The 18,284-nt window shown below is 38.9% G+C and overlaps 1 protein-coding gene, 1 long non-coding RNA gene and 1 other non-coding gene across 8 annotated transcripts in view; 1 reads left to right on the forward strand and 2 right to left on the reverse strand.

The window, feature by feature from the left end:
• The window catches only part of LOC127452146 (testis-expressed protein 2-like), a 61,114-nt gene extending 47,840 nt beyond the window's left edge, over nucleotides 1-13,274 (forward strand). For 3 of the 6 annotated variants that reach the window (XM_051717392.1, XM_051717395.1, XM_051717390.1), the window contains exons 8-12: nucleotides 3,624-3,744; nucleotides 6,704-6,814; nucleotides 11,221-11,430; nucleotides 11,597-11,717; nucleotides 12,986-13,274. In XM_051717392.1, coding sequence (XP_051573352.1) covers nucleotides 3,624-3,744; nucleotides 6,704-6,814; nucleotides 11,221-11,430; nucleotides 11,597-11,717; nucleotides 12,986-13,120 — 698 coding nt within the window. In that variant the 3' untranslated portion in view covers nucleotides 13,121-13,274. Of the gene's footprint in view, nucleotides 1-3,623; nucleotides 3,745-6,703; nucleotides 6,815-11,220; nucleotides 11,431-11,596; nucleotides 11,718-12,985 lie in introns of those variants that run through there. The other 3 variants (XM_051717394.1, XM_051717393.1, XR_007899206.1) reach the window with 2 other exon arrangements.
• A 2,531-nt stretch (nucleotides 13,275-15,805) lies between these two features.
• LOC127452188 (uncharacterized) lies at nucleotides 15,806-17,375 on the reverse strand. Its single transcript, XR_007899208.1, has 3 exons — nucleotides 17,163-17,375; nucleotides 16,828-16,867; nucleotides 15,806-16,642 (listed from the first exon to the last, which is right to left on the reverse strand). It is a non-coding gene; the product is annotated as an uncharacterized LOC127452188 (long non-coding RNA).
• LOC127452378 (small nucleolar RNA SNORA50) lies at nucleotides 16,139-16,273 on the reverse strand. The gene has a single exon (XR_007899247.1). It is a non-coding gene; the product is annotated as a small nucleolar RNA SNORA50 (small nucleolar RNA).
• Nucleotides 17,376-18,284: the final 909 nt, after the last annotated feature.

Genomic DNA, 18,284 nt, shown 5'->3' on the forward strand with positions numbered 1-18,284 from the left:
ATTCCCACCAGACAGGTGCATCAACACCCTGGTCTGGTGATAACAAATATTACTACACTAAATTTTATTTTCTTGTGAGGAACACAAAAGAAGACATTTAGGAATGTTCATGCTCTTTTTCATACAATTAAAATAAATGGGGATCTAAAAATAAAATATCATAACAATGGTCCATATACAGTGCATCCGGAAAGTATTCACAGCGCTTCACTTTTTCCACATTTTGTTATGTTACAGTCTTATTCCAAAATGGATTAAATTCATTATTTTCCTCAAAATGCTACAAACAATACCCCATAATGACAACGTGAAAGAAGTTTGTTTGAAATCTTTGCAAATTTATTAAAAATAAAAAACGAAAAAAATCACATGTACATAAGTATTCACAGCCTTTGCTCAATACTTTGTTGAAGCACCTTTGGCACCAATTACAGCCTCAAGTCTTTGAGTATGATGCTACAAGATTGGCACATCATTTTTGGGCAGTTTCTCCCATTCTTCTTTGCAGGACCTCTCAAGCTCCATCAGGTTGGATGGAGAGCGTCGGTGCACAGTCATTTTCAGATCTCTCCAGAGATGTTCAATCGGGTTCAAGTCTGGGCTCTGGCTGGGCCACACAAGGACATTCACAGAGTTGTCCTGTAGCCACTCCTTTGTTATCTTGGCTGTGTGCTTAGGGTCGTTGTCCTGTTGGAAGATGAACCTTCGCCCCAGTCTGCGGTCCAGTGCGCTCAGGAGCAGGTTTTCATCAAGGATGTCTCTGCACATTGCTGCATTCATCTTTCCCTTGATCCTGACTAGTCTCCCAGTTCCTGCCGCTGAAAAACGTCCCCACAGCATGATGCTGCCACCACCATGCTTCACTGTAGGGATGGTATTGGCCAGGTGATGAGCAGTGCCTGGTTTCCTCCAGACATGACACTTGCCATTCAGGCTAAAGAGTTCAATCTTTGTTTCATCAGACCAGAGAATTTTGTTTCTCATGGTCTGAGAGTCTTTCAGGTGCCTTTTGGCAAACTCCAGGTGGGCTGTCATGTGCCTTTTACTGAGGAGTGGCTTCCATCTGGCCACTCTACTATACAGGCCTGATTCGTGGAGTGCTGCAGAGATGGTTGATCTTCTGGAAGGTTCTCCTCTCTCCACAGAGAAATACTGGAGCTCTGTCAGAGTGACCATCGGGTTCTTGGTCACCTCCCTGACTAAGGCCCTTCTCCCCCGATCGCTCAGTTTGGCCAGGTGGCCAGCTCTAGGAAGAGTCCTGGTGGTTGCAAACTTCTTCCATTTACGGATGATGGAGGCCACTGTGCTCATTGGGACCTTCAATGCTGCAGAAATTTTTCTGTACCCTTCCCCAGGTCTGTGCCTCATTACAATCCTGTCTCGGAGGTCTACAGACAATTCCTTGCACTTCATGGCTTGGTTTGTGCTCTGACATGCACTGTTAACTGTGGGACACAGGTGTGTGCCTTTCCAAATCATGTCCAGTCAACTGAATTTACCACAGGTGGACTCCAATCAAGTTGTAGATACATCTCAAGGATGATCAGTGGAAACAGGATGCACCTGAGCTCAATTTTGAGTGTCATGGCAAAGGCTGTGAATACTTATGTACAAGTGATTTTTTTTTTTTTTTTTTCGGTTTTTATTTTGCCACAAATTCTATATTAGCTCTTACCTTTGACTGTTGTCTTCAAAATAAGCAATTTTTCACTTGTCTGTGAGCTTGCTTGGGTAAATAGTCCAATGACATGTCTCAGATATCCAAAACAAAATATGCTGTCCAGCAGAAAAAGCATAATAAAAAAAAAAAAGCAACAGAAAAATATGGTCCTGACAAACAATGATGAAAACAATGGATGCATTTACATGGACAATTTTGTTTCAATCGGAATGAAATTATTCTGATTGATGATTCCTAACATAATGTTTACATGAACGCTACATAAAGTGATCGGATTGATGTGAGCGTTTATATGTATCAAGCATCAGATCGGAACTGCTGTTGTGACGTGTGTACATGGCACGATTATACAGCTTTCCCTCGCCGTTTCAAGGGGTGTTCACACTTCGAGCACAGAAATGTATTTCAGACTTCTCTACAAATCAGGATGTGATGTTATGCGCATTGGCTTGTAGATTTAATAATCAATACATCATAAATAACAAAAAATATGAAATTCAAAATGTTCAAATATGCTATCTACTCATTTTCCAGCAACAATAAAAACATCCAGCTTTGAAATATACAGCCTCTGAATTGAGCTAAGAGGTCAGTTCTATTTACCCGTTTCATGTGATATCATTATATGACATCGCTGCTATATACCGTAGAGTATATGACCAAAATTCCACATACCTTCTGTGTGCTGCCATTTGGGATGCGACAAAAGTCAGCTAAACTTTTGTTTCTATTTATAAAGCTTAATAAAATACACTTTTCTTGGCACTTGGCATGGATCAAAAGCAACTTTTGGATGCTTTTATTGACGTCATTTCACAGGTGTTTCTCCATTCACCGCAGATGCTTCTTTACGCTGATGGTCACAAATATGCCCAATGTGATGAAAGTGTGTCGTTGTGCGTGAAACGTCATGAAGGCATTACTGCATCAGTACTGAACATGCGCAGATCGTCCCAGTTTCACAAAGCAATCTGATCAAGTGTTTACATGGCAAAAATTATCTTTTCAAACGGATTACAAAAGGTTTTCACCACCCCTTACAATCCGATTGTGATGTGGCCAATTTAATTCGATTGACGTGGTTACATGAGACTTTTTTTATTCAGATTGAGTTTCTAGTCCGATCATAAACAGATTACCCAGGTCCATGTAAACGCAGCTAATGATACACCATTGCAATGATGAAAATCTCAGCTTTCCAACGCTATGTAGATTAATCTTCTAGACCACTCAGAGGCCAAAATATTTGATAAAACATTGGGGAAGGTGTGTGGGATCACAAAATATACTGATGCCTATGGACGAGCACATGGCGTGTGCTCAGCTGTGTTTGAACACCAACTGCATTTTAAATTGGTATATTGTGATGGAAGAAAAATGATTTTCCTAGTACTTACTGCCATCTAATGGAATGAACTAACACTTTTTGCAGGGACTTAAGGCCGAAACATACACTACGCTAGTACGTGAACACGTACTTCGGTCGGGCGGTCGCATACGGGCTAGTCACACAAGTTGAAATATTTAAACGCTGCCGGAGCTCAAATTGGATCTGAAAATGTTGTATCCAGAGATGGCCGAAACTCCACAAAGCCCCCGCACGACTCTTCATTGGAAATGAATGACTTCCGGTCTATCGTCTGTCACTTGTCAGATGCAGTGAAAAGGTGGCTTTACACATCTGCACTGCTCTTACACGTTAGTTTGAAATGCCATGAACACAAGCGGAGTTATACAAACAGTAACGCATCCCATTGCTGATGGTTTGAGCTATCAGCACTCTTGGAACGCCTCTCATCCAATCAGATTCGAAGACCGGAAATAACTGTTTTATTGTAGTTTTCTTTTTCTTTTGTATTGTAAAGTGATATGGCACACGTTTGATGATACTCATCTTAAAACAGTACTGCTATTAAATCCCAAATTGTACCTTCCTTTGTAGGCCTTTGGTTTGATTTGGAGATCTCCTATAATGGTTCTTTTCTTATGACACTTGAAACCAAGATGAACCTGACCAGGCTTGGAAAGGAGGGAGAAGGTTTTGGTGAACAGGGCAAGGAAGGGTAAGAGTATGGATGTCATTTCAGTAGACAAATTAATGTTTTGGATTCTTTATTGCTTGTTTTAAAGATTTAGCACTGTACCCAATGAGATGTTGTCTTCTTCTGCTGAGAAGATTCTTCTCTTGTGTATTTATCTTTTCCTCTTTCTCCTGTTTTATTTGGACTCGTGTCCTTGTGGATGTGAACTTTTAATGGTGAGTTAAATCAGGGCTTTTCTGAAATATCTCATTAAGCCGGCGCCATACTAGCAGTTTTCCAACAATTTTCACGTATGAACTTTATTTACATTTTCACTGGCCAGGTAGGGGGAGACGGAGTACGCATTAGCATCTGCCAGCGGTAGGTCGTTAATACCTTGACTGTCGGGACTCTCTGCTGAGATATTCACTTCACAAACTACTAAACAGCATCCCGCTTGTTTGAAAGTCGGTGGGGTGACCAAGGCATTGATCAGTTAGCTTCAGGCCGAAGTCCAGTTCATAGATAAATGTGAAGTGTTTTCCAGAAGGTCAAAGGTCAAAAGCTAATATATTTTTCTGCAGATAAAGAATGTCTTCCAATTATATGCGAGCATGGACAGTGCATATGGAGGAGAGACTCATTGCTCTTTGGAGCCAACATGCCTGTTTATGTGACAAATTATATTATACATTATAATTATTTTACATTTTTATATATAATTTATAATTATATTATAAAATAATGATTGTAATTGGTCAATCGCGGCATCCTACGGTCAAATACTTTTGCATAAGACTGCAGTTGTCATTACTGCAAAATAAACCTGTCCTAGGTGACATTATGCCTTACTTAACGTTCTGTTAATATCGATTTATGAACTTACACATGTGTGGTCTTGTCCAAACCTTTTATGCCTTTCTGCTTTTTTTCCATTTGCTACTGCAAATGATAAGGCACAAATTGCAACCACTGCCATGAAACACTGATTGTTGTTCATGGTTATTGTTCATGTTTACACTGTGCTCTTGCTCTCTGCAAGATTTGGGTTGATTGGCTGTGAAAATGGGGCATGATAGTGAAGCGTTGAGAAAAGTCGAAGGCACTCATTTAGTGTGACACCTATCCTACGTTCTTAATTGGTGAATGTGACAGGCCCACCCACTGAGGAGGGCAAGATCAGCAACAATGGTCGCTTAGTGTGACACCCAATAATCGAGTTATTCCAAGTCTGCTAGTATGGCGCTAGCTTTATACTGCAATTGCTGCACGCTTTAGTACTTCAGTACTTCACTCAATGCATATATTCACTATTTTGCCCTGCAAAGGCACAATGCAGTAACTACACATTTTGTCAATATGTAGTTATGGTTTCTTATATTATGATCTGTCCTGTGACAGATGGGTTTGGCTCAACTATGCTCCGATTTAGAAAAAAAAATGGAGTGTGATTATATTATGATCCATATTTGGCTGGACCATTAAACTTTGACACCATTTTCTCAGTTTAATTTTAGCTGTAATTACTGCATTTTCCTTCGTAAGGCAGTGTAGCTCTTTTTTTAAACCCTGGTGAGTTGCTTTACTGTCTAAATGGGCAGCTACCGGCAGCATCCTAACTAAAATGGAACACGGAGTCTGTTAAAGCTGAAGTGTGTCATTTTTGTGCCACTAGCATCAGTATTAAACATGGTTTTCAAACAACTTTCTCTGAATACAAACCCCCACCCCCCCCTTCTCCTACCCATGCCATAGATTGAGTCAGCATTGTTGTGTCGGGCTGGACAGGCTGCTCAAAACAAACATAGCAATTGCTAAAGCTCCAAAGAGACGCAATGTTTACAATTTTCGAAGAAAATCAACCTACGAATGGCTTACTTAGACCTATAGTTGTCTTTGCATAATAAGCTGGTATAGAAGAAAGTATTTTAACATTAAAAAATGTACACACGGGGGCCTGGGTAGTTAAGCGAGGATTGATACTGACTACCACCCCTGGAGTCGTGAGTTTGAATCCAGGGCATGTTGAGTGACTCCAGCCTGGTCTCCTAAGCAACTAAATTGGCCCGGTAGCTAGGGAGGGTAGAGTCACATGGGTTAACCTCCTCATGGTCGCTATATTGTGGTTCTCGGTGGGACACGTGGAAAGTTGTGCGTGGATGCCGCGGAGAATAGCGTGAAGCCTCCACACGCGCTACATCTCCGCAGTAACGCACTCAACAAGCCACGTGATAAGATGCGCGGATTGACGTTCTCAGACGCGGAGGCAACTGAGATTCGTCCTCTGCCACCCGGATTGAGGCAAGTCACTACGCCACCACAAGGACCTAGAGCGCATTGGGAATTGGGCTTTCCAGATAGGGGAGAAACAAACAAAAAAAAGTTACACACTTCAGCTTTAACATTCACTCAAGTAACTAATTCACAATTTAAATTAGTTTGATGTTAGCATGTTGCTAACTAACAACTTTGATAAGCTTATCATAAGCTCATAAGATCATAAATATTTGGTGTTTTTTTAGATGAAGTAATTTTCTATTAATACTTTTCAGTATGAATGAAAAATTATGAATATTTTGCTCGACTCCGTGAACCATATTGGATGAAATTTTCACTTTGCTTGTTGCGATGCATTCTGTGATGTTGCCTTGTGTGAATTTGGCCAAAGATGAGGTAGGCTAATTTTACTGCCTACTGTGTGGGTCAGGAATGTGCATAATATGATACCTAAAAAATATTGCCTTTGTAGGCATATACTAGGTTTCAGAACAGAGCTTTTTTTATTCTTCGATAAAGAAACTCTCTTTCTTACTGTCTATTGGCATAGCAAGAGTAATTGACCATGTGTGTATGAGTGTTATGAGCATTTTACACATTTTAAGCATATGTTGTAGTGTACAATAACATCCTCTATATTCAATTATGTTGTCTTGCATTCAGAATGCCAGTTTTAGATATGTTGCAGGAGCCCTTAATGTGTCTGTATCTGTGCATGTAACAGACCCAGACCACGCACTTACTTCCTGGCAGACAGTGATGAGGAGTCATCCAGTGCGGGATCATCTGATGAGGAGGATACTGCAGAAGTGCCTGAAATTCCAGGAGTTGAGGGGTGAGATGGACAAACCTCCTTTCATTTTATCCCACCTGTCACATTTGTTATCAAATGTAGTTCTAAGTCTTGATTTCATGTGATCATTTTACACGGATGGTGCAAATAGTCACATGACTAGAGCAATTTCATTTCACTGTGCTCCTGTGAAAGATGATGTCTGTGTCAACGCTCCATAAAAGAGAAAGTGAAATTGGGTGATTCTCACGAAAACTATCAAGAAAATGCCCTGGTCATATTTAACCGCAAATCAATACAAAACAAATATAAAATATACAAGTTTATTTTTTCATAAATAAAATGAAGCGTTAAGGATTTAAGATTAAGATTTATTGCATTTTGAGATTATTTTCAGCACATTTAACCCCCCAATTCTCATTACCGTATCGGGTCTGGACATTTTACTTTTACTATTCCTATTGTTTTCAATGATGATTCTCATTACTGCGACACAACAATTTTATTTTTTTACTGTATTACAGTGAAAAGATGCCATTGTACAATTATTTTTCAAATAAAATCAATGAAAATGAAAGGCAATAACAAGGCAGTACCACTATAATTTAGAAATACTTAACAATTTAAATAAACAGTACATATATATATTTTTTTCGCTTTTCACATTGCGATATTAAGTATGGGGGGGTAAAATCTGAGTATTTGTCATGAAAATAATGTCACAATGTAAATAATGGTCCTAAAAAAGACTTAATTTTCTTAAATGCAAAATATAAATTATTTTACACTGATGAGCCAAAACATTATGGCCACTCACAGGTGAAGCGAATAACTGATCATCTCTTACAAGACCACATGTCAAGGTCTGGGTAGATTAGATGGTAAGTGAACAATCAGTAATCGTAGTCAACGTGTTGAATGCAGGAGAAATGGGCAAGAGTAAAGACCTGAGAGAATTTGACAATGGCCAAATTGTTATGGCCAGACAACTGGGTCAGAGCATCTCTGAAATGGCAAGGCTTGTGGGGTGCTCCCGGTCAGCAGTGGTGAGTACCTACCAACAGTGATCCGAGGAAGGACAAACCACAAACCAGTGACAGGGTGTTGGGCGCCCAAGGCTCATCGATGCATTAGGGCAACGAAGGCTGCCGAACCGACAGAAGATCTACTGTGGCACCAGTCACAAATGTTAATGATGGTTACGGGAGGAATGTGTCGCACCCTGCTACGTATCGGGCTGCGTAGCTGCAGAACGGTCCAAGTGCCCATGATGACCCCTGTCCACCATCGAATGCACCTACAATGGGCACGCGAGCGTCGGAACTAGACCTTGGAGCAATGGAAGTAGGTCGTCTGGTCCGATGAATCCCGTTTTTTGTACATCACGTGGACGGCCGTTTACCTGGGGAAGTGATTTCACCAGGTTGCACTGTGGGAAGTCGACAAGCTGGTGGAGGGAGTGTGATGCTCTGGGCAATGTTCTGTTGGGAAACCCTGGGTCCGGCCATTCATGTGGATGTCAATTTGACACGTACCACCTACCTAAACATCGTTGCAGACCAGGTACACCCCTTCATAGCAATGGTATTCCCTGATGGCAGTGGCCTCTTTCAGCAGGATAATGCACCCTGCCACACGGCTCACATTGTTTGGGAATGGAATGAGGAACATGATGAAGAGTTCATGGTGTTGCCGTGGCCTCCAAATTACCCAGATCTCAATACAATTGAGCATCTGTGGAATATGCTGGACCAACAAGTCCGATCCATGGTGGCTCCACCTCGCAACTTACAGGACTTGAAGGATCTGCTGCCAATGTCTTGGTGCCAGATACCACAGGACACCCTCAGGGGTCTTGTAGAGTCCATGCCTCGGCGGGTCGGCTCTGTTTTGGCAGCATGCGGAGGACCAACAGCATATTAGGCAGGTGCTCATAATGTTTTGGCTCATCAGTGTTTATTTCTTTTGATTTTGGGGTAAAAGGGACCAGGACATTATCTTGACAGGTTTTGTAAGAATCACACAATGATACAAATACAACTACTATATTTCATGTATAAAACATTTACTGTAGAGCAGGGGTCGGGAACCTTTTTTCACTAAGGAGCCAATTTTTTAATTTTTGGTTGATGCATTTTTTCGAAAGAGCCATAGCACAAACAAATAATTTACTATTTTCGAAAACAAAGTTTTTCAATAAAATAAAATGTTTATATTGCCCATAGACTACTCAAAAACACAAAAACAAACAAATATGCAAAAAATGAATAGGTGTCATGTTGCAATATGGAATTGAGAACACATATTTGTGTGGGTCTCCATAAAATTACATTTTATAATTGTTCATGAAAAATTTAACTTCCCTTTTGTGCTGGGAGATATGTAAAAAATATTGTAACGATAATCGCCTTGAAAATATTGCGATACCTGATTATATGGTCAACCCCCCTGCCAAGGGTCGGTGAATATTTTTGCTTTATTGATTTTGCTCTAAAAATGTAATTAATTTATTGAAACTCGAAAAACGTAAACAAAAGACATTTCGAAATTCAAATTGCACTTTAAACGAAACGAAAAAAGCAATTAAAATAACGAAGTGATTAAAAAAATCTTATATATATAACCACCTCCCCTAATCCAAACATTTACTGTCTCCAATGGCCCCATTTGCTATCACGCAAGCATCCCTCAACGACACCAGGTGAAAAATTACTAATAGCCTACAAATTAAGAACTAAAGTCAATTATAAATGTAAAGATAATTATAATAATCATCATAATAAATAAGCCTAATACATTCCCTTGTGTTCCCAAAAAATGCTGCCAAATGTGTGTGATCGAATTTATGTTTGTATTGCATTTGTTAATACAGTTAATGCTGCCTAAAGAAAAGAAAATAGAATAAAATTTTAGGTTCAAGGTGAACGTGTCTTGTATTACTTTATGATTTAATCACTTTTGTCTTTGTTTCTTTAATACAAAGATACCTGTATATATTACTGAACCTGCAGAGTTGCGTTCACAATGCGTAAGAGCGAACTGCTCCGTGGAAATAAAGCGAAACTCGCAGCACCTCACGAGATGATCGGAGATCATTTGCAGCATTCTCATAGACTACATTATTCTTGCAAATAGTTTTCAGTCAAATGAAACGGAGAAAAAATAGTGATAATGCTTTACATGTGCTTGTTCCATGAGACAGGGTCCCGTTGCACACATCGTAACAAACAGCGAATCAGACACGAGCACTGACGGCTTTTCATTTGTCTGTTCTTAAAAATATAATAAAGTGTGTTTCTTCAAGCTCTTGTCTTTGTGACTAACAGCATTACTTATCATGTCACTCTGAGATGTCTTACAGGTCACCCGCCTGTTTCGGGTTGATTAGCAAAATTACTCACGCATGAAATACCTGCATTTGAATGAGGAGCTTGTGAACTGGATTGAGCCTCGTCGCATTTGGAGTAGGGCGGGTGCTATTTCACACCCTGGGCGCACATAAAAAAAATAACGAACGTTCATAAAATGACTCGTAGAAAATGCTCTTAACAGCTAATGTGTGTGTCTAGGAGAAGCGCTTTCATTGCACTGGTGAACAGCAGATCTCACTGCGCACATATATCAGATCAGACATGCATTGGCGGATTTTCTTTCATCTGTTCTTCAAAATATAATCACGTTTCGTCAAACGCGCGTCTTTGTGTCTAATTTCTTGTAATATATCACTCCTAGAAGTCTTACAGATCGCCTTCTACAGTAGCTGGTACATCAGCAAAATATTCTGCATTTGGCGGGTGTTCATTTCAAACCTTGTTCACCAGGAGTAGGCTGTACGACAAATTCAGGAGAAAGGAAATCAAAACAGTGTCGCTGACTTCAAGCTTTGCAATCGCACCCACACTTTCTTCAGGAAAATTATATCTAGAAAGTTTTAAACGATCATGTGTTGGTGAATGGTGAGACACCCGGCAAGCCACTTGATTTTTAACAAAGACCCCTGCTGTAGAGGGCCTTTTATTGATTTAATGAAATAAAAAAGAAATACTATTGCCTGTTAGTAAAAACAATATTTAATTAAGTTACATTAATGTTTGCCTTATTGTTAATCTCACTGACCAACTGAGCAAAATTTCACTCTGTATTTCCCCACTGGTTACATTTGTGACTAAGAATAATGGATATACTTTTGCAAACTTGTTTAAACCTTTTGTAGTAAAGACATCCAGTTTGTTTCACTATGTTTTCCAAGTAAAATACATGTGGTCATTTCACTGGGAAAAATGTGGTATTAAATGTATTCATTCTCAGGCAAATATCTCCAGAGATGTGAGATTTAGTGCCCAACACCCAGAGCGCTGTAATAGGATCTGTAAAGGAGTCAAAGTTATTGTGTAGGTTAGTATGATACTGCATGAATAACTGGTTTATGGCTTCTCTCTTCTTCACAGTTATGTCGGGGGTCACCGGCCTAGTAAAATCATGCGCTTTGTGGACAAGATCGCAAAGTCCAAGTATTTCCAGAAAGCCACAGAGACCGAGTTCATCAAGAAGAAGATGGAGGAGGTGTCTAATACCCCTCTGGTCCTCACGGTGGAGGTGCAGGAGTGTCGAGGAACTCTCGCTGTCAACATCCCACCTCCTCCAACAGACAGGATATGGTATATGTGACACTTGCTGTTGAAATTACTGAATCCAGCACGCCATCTGCTGGCAACTCAATACATGTGCCGTCACATTTCATGTCCGTGTACTGTACAAAGATTAAGAATGGAATCGATTTTAAAATGCATTTAAGTCAGAGTTCAGTGAAAACATGTTTTTCAGGTATGGTTTCAGAAGACCTCCTCACCTGGAGCTGAAAGCTCGGCCTAAACTGGGAGAGAGAGAGGTCACATTCGCTCATGTCACAGACTGGATAGAGAAAAAACTAGATCAGGAATTTCAGGTAAACCTGTTTGAAATATAGTTTCATAAGAAGCTCAGCAGTTCAATTTACTTTGTTAATGTGATTTATGTTTTCTGTATCATTCACATCAGCACCATCAAAGTTGTAGTCTGGCATGTTGTGAATTGCAAAACTAATGGTTCATTGTATCCACGCAAAATGTTTCCACGATTCATGGAATCCTGTTTTTGTTTTCCGGTCTCCAGCATTTTCACTCGGACCAGCAAATGCCCTTGAGATGAGATGTTTAGCGTATTCAATTTGTAAAAACTGACAAATAAAAAACATGTGGCTCCATAGTGCCGATATTTTACAGAGTCACAATGTCTGTCTTTTGACAGTACCTCACCCAAATGGGTAGATGACATGAGATGATGGCCCAAGGTTAGTTAAGTTGATATCATTAACTACTTTGAGTTGTTATGACATCCACCAACTGCACAAGCCAAGACTGAACTCATTTTTACTCCAACTAACACTTTAAATGGTTGTTGTTCTCCATCTGGATCGCTCGTTTTGGTAGTTTTTACATTTGCTTCTTATGGAGACCAGAACCAGAAAACAGTCAAATGGCAATCAGAATCATCATGGCGCTGCCCAGTGGTTGGTCAGGAAATCTGTGGATACCACAGAGTTAATGTATTCTTGATTCTGATTGGTTGATACACATTCCAAAGATGTTAATTTTAATTACATGGCTTTGAAGTAGTTCCAAGTTTGTTGACCACATTACAGTTGCATATCACTTTACCTCGTACTTACAGACACTTTCGAAATAGTAACTTAGGGATGTTTCTAAGAAAGTACTTGATTGTTAACGAAAGGTTGTAGTTCTACACAAAAGAGTGTTTTATGGATGAAAATTTGAAAAATGTCTAAGCAGTCTCAGGACTACTGAATTTTTGGAAACATTAAAGCTAAAGTGTAATTTCAAATAATGATTGTTTGAATAGCTTTCACAATTACAAATTGAAAGTCCTGTCCCAAACTCACACTTTTCGGGGAAATTAGCCTTCATGCCTTATAGTTGTCTCTGCATATTAAGCTAAGATAGAAATAAGTTTTTTAACACCAACAAAAAAAATTACACACATCAGCTTTAATACATACTAAAAATTTAATTTAGTCTCTCATCATGGTTGCATTGTATTTTCAATAATTCAACGGTCCATTGTCAATTACTCTTTACATATTTGTTTGCTGTTTTAAGGCAAGGTTTTTATTTATTTATTCTGTCGTTATTTTGATGCTTCCTTTGCCTTCCACAGAAAATATTTGTAATGCCAAACATGGATGATGTCTGGCTGCCTATTATGCACTCTGCCACGGACACACGCTCCAATGCCAATGCCTTGAAGGACGAAGATCCTTTGGATCCTGAGGAATCCATTAATGACATGTGAAGAGTCATAGCTACAAAAGATAAAATTCTAAAGTCCTACAAGGGCAAGAAAATACCTGTTCTGACAATTACAGGTGCCATATCGGCCATTAAACAGAGCTGTGAATAATTTGAACACATACATAACTACAATAAAGGACAATATTGCTTGCCTGCTTCTGATTTATGTTGGGCCATTGTTTGCCTTCAAGAGGGTCATAAGAGTTGTCATAGGTGACAAAAGAACAGTGTCTCCAAATGCACATGCTATTGACCCTCAAACAGAACAAAGAGATTTTGGAAAAGTATGAGATTGCACTGTGAATCACAAGCATACATGAAATGGGAGTGAAACAACTAATGAAGAGGCAGCACAGAACATAGAGTGGTATATACAGTATGTCTGGGTGAAGTGTACACTTCCTCTTTTGATTTACACTGTCTTAGCTCAATGCAAAGAGGTCTACAATACCTGGAGAGAGCTATTCATTACTATTCCCATTCATTATAGTCGCTTGGTGCCATCTTTGCTCATAGGCATTAAGTTCAGGGCACACAAAACTACCGTAGCTACCATGTGATTATTCACTCTGGAGCCGGAGGAAATGACGTCATGACAATGCTGATTGGCCCCACAAAAACACGGATAGTTCCAAACCGATCAGGCAGCAGAAAGGGAAAGTCCATTTCACACTTTTAAGAGGGACCAAAAAAAACTGGTCACTGTTAAAGCATCTACTTCAATTCAATGAAATGTTTGCAATTTATATGTTGCTTGCAAAAACAAATATTTCGGCAGGTTACTTTTGATTGGTTGTCAGTGGAGGAAAATGCTTTTTGCACCTTTGATGGTATAGAACCAGCCAAACCTTAATCCCCTTAATTTATAGCAAATCATCACTTATCTTTTGAGACTGGCACTTTTACTTCAAATCAAGTAATTTTTATTTGTATAGTGCATTTCACAACACACATCATTTCAAAGCAGCTTTACAGAAAAGCATGGATTAACAGAAAATGAAACTGTAATATCTATAAAGTCTTAGAGCCCAATAGCCCAACGCTTGGTCTACACATAAAATTTACAATCAGAAGATCTGACTGGACTTTTGGTGAGAGAGAGTGCCTGCGGACCACCTCGGAGAGTCTTATATTTGATATTGTGCATCCTTGTGATTGTATAGAAGGTTGCAAACACCAGTTATGGATGCATCTGATAATTCTTAATGAAACTGTATGACCCATGTATGATCTTATTGATTGTCATATACTACTAGCAGCAAAAAGTTTGTTAGACACCACAGACGTACTAGTACCATCATCATCCTCCTACAGTTACTGCTGCCTGAGCCCTCGGTGTGGTGTTGGATTATGTAATTTCACTGTGTTCAAGAGGGACACCTGCCAATAACCCCTCATCCCTCAGTGTTCCCTACTCAAGCAGACTATTCTAGTGGATAGGGTTCAAGAGCTTATGTCTAAACTCATTGCTCCTCTGCAGTGGGCTAGATCAATGGTTCTCAACTGGTGGGTTGTGACCCAAAAATGATTTTGATAAAATGCAACTAATCATATAATCATGCATGGAGTGGCTAAATTAATAGTTTTATCAACGTTTAAAGGGGAGGAGAAAGGGTAAAGGAAAATACAACCCAGACTACACTAGATATGGGTTCACTTGCCGACTACAATAGTCATGTTTCCATCCGATACAAATTTGTGAAAAAATCAGAATATCGCAAAAACAATTTGGTAAAGCAAATTTGCTTGCAATTGGTGGCAAATGTCTTGTATCTGGGAACAAAAATGTCAGACAGTATATCATTCAAATATTTGAATGATATACTTTGGCTCTGGCATTTCAGAATGACCAGAGTAAAATTTTAGATGCTATTGGTCTAAATTATTCAATCACATGGCTTGAGTCAAAGTCACATGAACTTTCTTATACAAATCTAGTTTAAAGTTCATGCACAGAATAAAAAGGGGGGGTCCACCTCAAGTGAGTGTTTTTTGTTTTTTTTTTATGCTGGAGATTTAATTTAGATCTTGGCTTTTCCATACAGCTTTAATGGGAAATCCCAAAATTTGCATAAATGTAGCTGTAAATCCAGGTGGTGAGATTTGTGGGGCAAATTATTTGCTGCCAAGGGCATGAAATTATCTAAATTCAAGAGAACACCACAAACAAAAATTATCCATTTTGGTGTACTTATGTCTTGTTAATAATTTTACATATTGTTGGGCATACACAGTTCATGGTAATATTAATGCATTTCCGTGTTTGATATTAATGACATTTTGTTTACTTATGTACAATGAACCATGTTGGTAGTATGTTGGGCCTCCATTTAATGTTAAATGCAAAAGCTGGGTCCTGAAGGAGAACCAGCTGAGAACCAATGATCTAGTGATCACATTGCATTTCAGATCAAGTGCTATTCTATTTCCAACTATGATGTACTCATATGTTGTGTACATGTAGAGAAGCTTGTTGAATGTACAAATAATTGCTTAACTTTTTGTCCACCTTATTTGGCACCATATTTTGTTTTGTCAAGTATTGATATCTGTGTTGTTAATCATGGTCTTATTTACTGGACTAGCAGTCATGTTGGTAGTTTCTGATTGGAAAAAAGTGGTAAGGAAACTTTGATCAGGTTATGATCAACTAAAAGGACATCTAAAATAATGGCCACACCAATGATTTGAAATGTCATCCAACATATATTTTAAATTGCAGGTCTGAAATTATGAAGTGTACACACATAATGTGGTCTGTTGCCAAGGTGTCCTCTGGTACATGTGTATTTGTTTTACTTTAGCTGCAAAATGTTTTTGTATTACCATTTATTTTTCAATATTGCCATACATAATTGATCTTCTGTGTACTTTCTGCTAATTGCTATTTCATTTGCTCCTTGTGAAAATGTTGAATTGTGGAGATTGATAAACAGCTTTTGCAAAATAATTCTTGGGCTAGATATTAATTCCAAACCAGTCTGCACCTGCACAGATTGTGAAATGGTAATTCAGAAGAAATTGTAGTTTGCTTTTAAAAGAGCAACTTGGAGGGAAATCCAAGAGGCTCCAGTTATAACAAGCCTTTACTTTTGCACTGTTGCTTGGCCCATTGAGCCATGGAAGGGGCTTCACAGGTTCAAAGACAGTGCTGATACATGTAACATTAAAAAAAAAAAAAAAAGTGGAAGACACAAACATCCAAACTACTCCTTTTATTGTTTATTTCACCAACACTTGCATGCTCTAGCCACACCATTTTATTCAAAATGCTTACATCAATGTACATTCAATCTCAATCAACAAAACACCCAGAAATTAAAGCTACATTTGATTTGACTCAAATTTCTCAAGTTGTAGACACTTCGGCATGCAATCATGCCTTTCTGAAGAACTAGCTTTTTTTTTTTTGATAGAGTTTCAGGAATTTGGTCCAATGTCATTACAGTGAACAAGGCATGAGTAATACACATACAAACCAGGAAATTCAGTCTTCATGGCTTTTGAAATCCACCTTATGACCCTGTTTAAAATAAGTTAAACCAACATGAATAAACAGCTTTAACAAAGAATAGAAAATAGCTCATTATTAGTCTGGTCAGTGATATGAGTTGACATCATTGCATATCAGCAGTCTAACGCGTTAGAAACATCATTCCAGATAAACGTAAAAATACAATGTTTTAATGAATACAGGCCTGACCTTACCGTTAGTCACTGAAGCACTCAACTGCAACCATTAGTGATCCTAATGGATAAAAAAATGGATTTTTCCATTACTGAACAAACACGATAAGGCATTAAGTGCATTTGAAATTAATATTTTCTATGGACATATATTCATATTGAAGCTGAGATCAGCCATACTGCAGACACGTGTTCATGAGCGCCACGTGCTCACCACGCATACATTTGAAGACAAAAACGCAACAAAATAATGCAACAATCATATTTCTGGCGTCGTTCTGATTATTTTAAAGGAACCTAATTTGATTTAATAATTGTAGTGTTCGATAAGGTTGTTTGTTTTCAGATATACTCACCTGATTCAGTCTGATAATATAATAAAATCATCGATGTTCAATCGATAATGTTGCACTGATCATCCTCTGAAATGCTCTTTACAGTTCACGGTGCAAAGAGGATCCTGTCAACTAAACGTCTGCCTGTGACTCCACTTAACATGTTTACAGCGTACACAGTCGCATTGAACTGAAGGACGGATGATCAAGAATGGAAGTATGGCCTCGCTTCCTTAGCGCTTTAATGCGAAGCTCGACTTCTGCAGACGCAACGCAACATGCGCCACCTTCCGTTCAGGCGTAATAACTGCATCCGCAATCCACTGCAAACAATAGGTGTTTCCAAACGGTATTTTTGCACCCTTGAAGGGAAATGCGGGAAGGGGACCCTACTCAAAAGGTCGTTCCAAACGAAAGTAAGAAAAGTATTATTATTTTTTTACGAAGGGCCCTTCCACAAGACTGCTAGTTAAGGGTACTTTCATACAGTAATGCCATGCTCCCTTCAGAGTGCCCACATCAAGAGGTCTGTACTGTGAAGTGAGTATGACATAGGGATGATCACTTTCAGATGTTCAGTCGTGACGTCAATTTGTAGGAGACACGGAAGGCTATTTCGCCATGGGTTCCCTCGGGATCTTCCTATGGGTTTTTAAAATGTGTTTTTTCAATTTATGAGTCAAATAAAACCGCGCCGTTCACGACAATCTCCCATTCATTCTTATGGAAAGTTCTGCAAAGCATGTCAGAGCAACGGTAACCAAGGGTGACGGAGCTTAGCGAGGGTCCCAAGTTTGGTAACATATAATAAAATGGATTAGATAGAAGATTTATTAATAATTGAAGATGAGTACAGCTTTGGTTTTCTTTAGCCAGCACTCAACCTAACCATTGTTGTAAAATACTTTATATTTTCTATTGATTTTATTTCTATTGATAATATGTTCCAGAGTTGAGAGCCCTTTACAGCAAAAAGCCCTTTGCCCCTTGTGTCGTTCTACGATATTAAAATATGTGGGGCTTTATTATGCAAACAGTTAAAAACTAGTTTTAGATATGACAAGAATATACCATTTTTTTAAACCAAGAAAATGATGTATATATAACAAAGGTGCCATCTATGTAGTTTATTGTCCATGATTT

This window comes from Myxocyprinus asiaticus, chromosome 14, assembly GCF_019703515.2.
Source record: "Myxocyprinus asiaticus isolate MX2 ecotype Aquarium Trade chromosome 14, UBuf_Myxa_2, whole genome shotgun sequence".
In the NCBI taxonomy this organism is placed as follows: Eukaryota; Metazoa; Chordata; class Actinopteri; order Cypriniformes; family Catostomidae; genus Myxocyprinus; species Myxocyprinus asiaticus.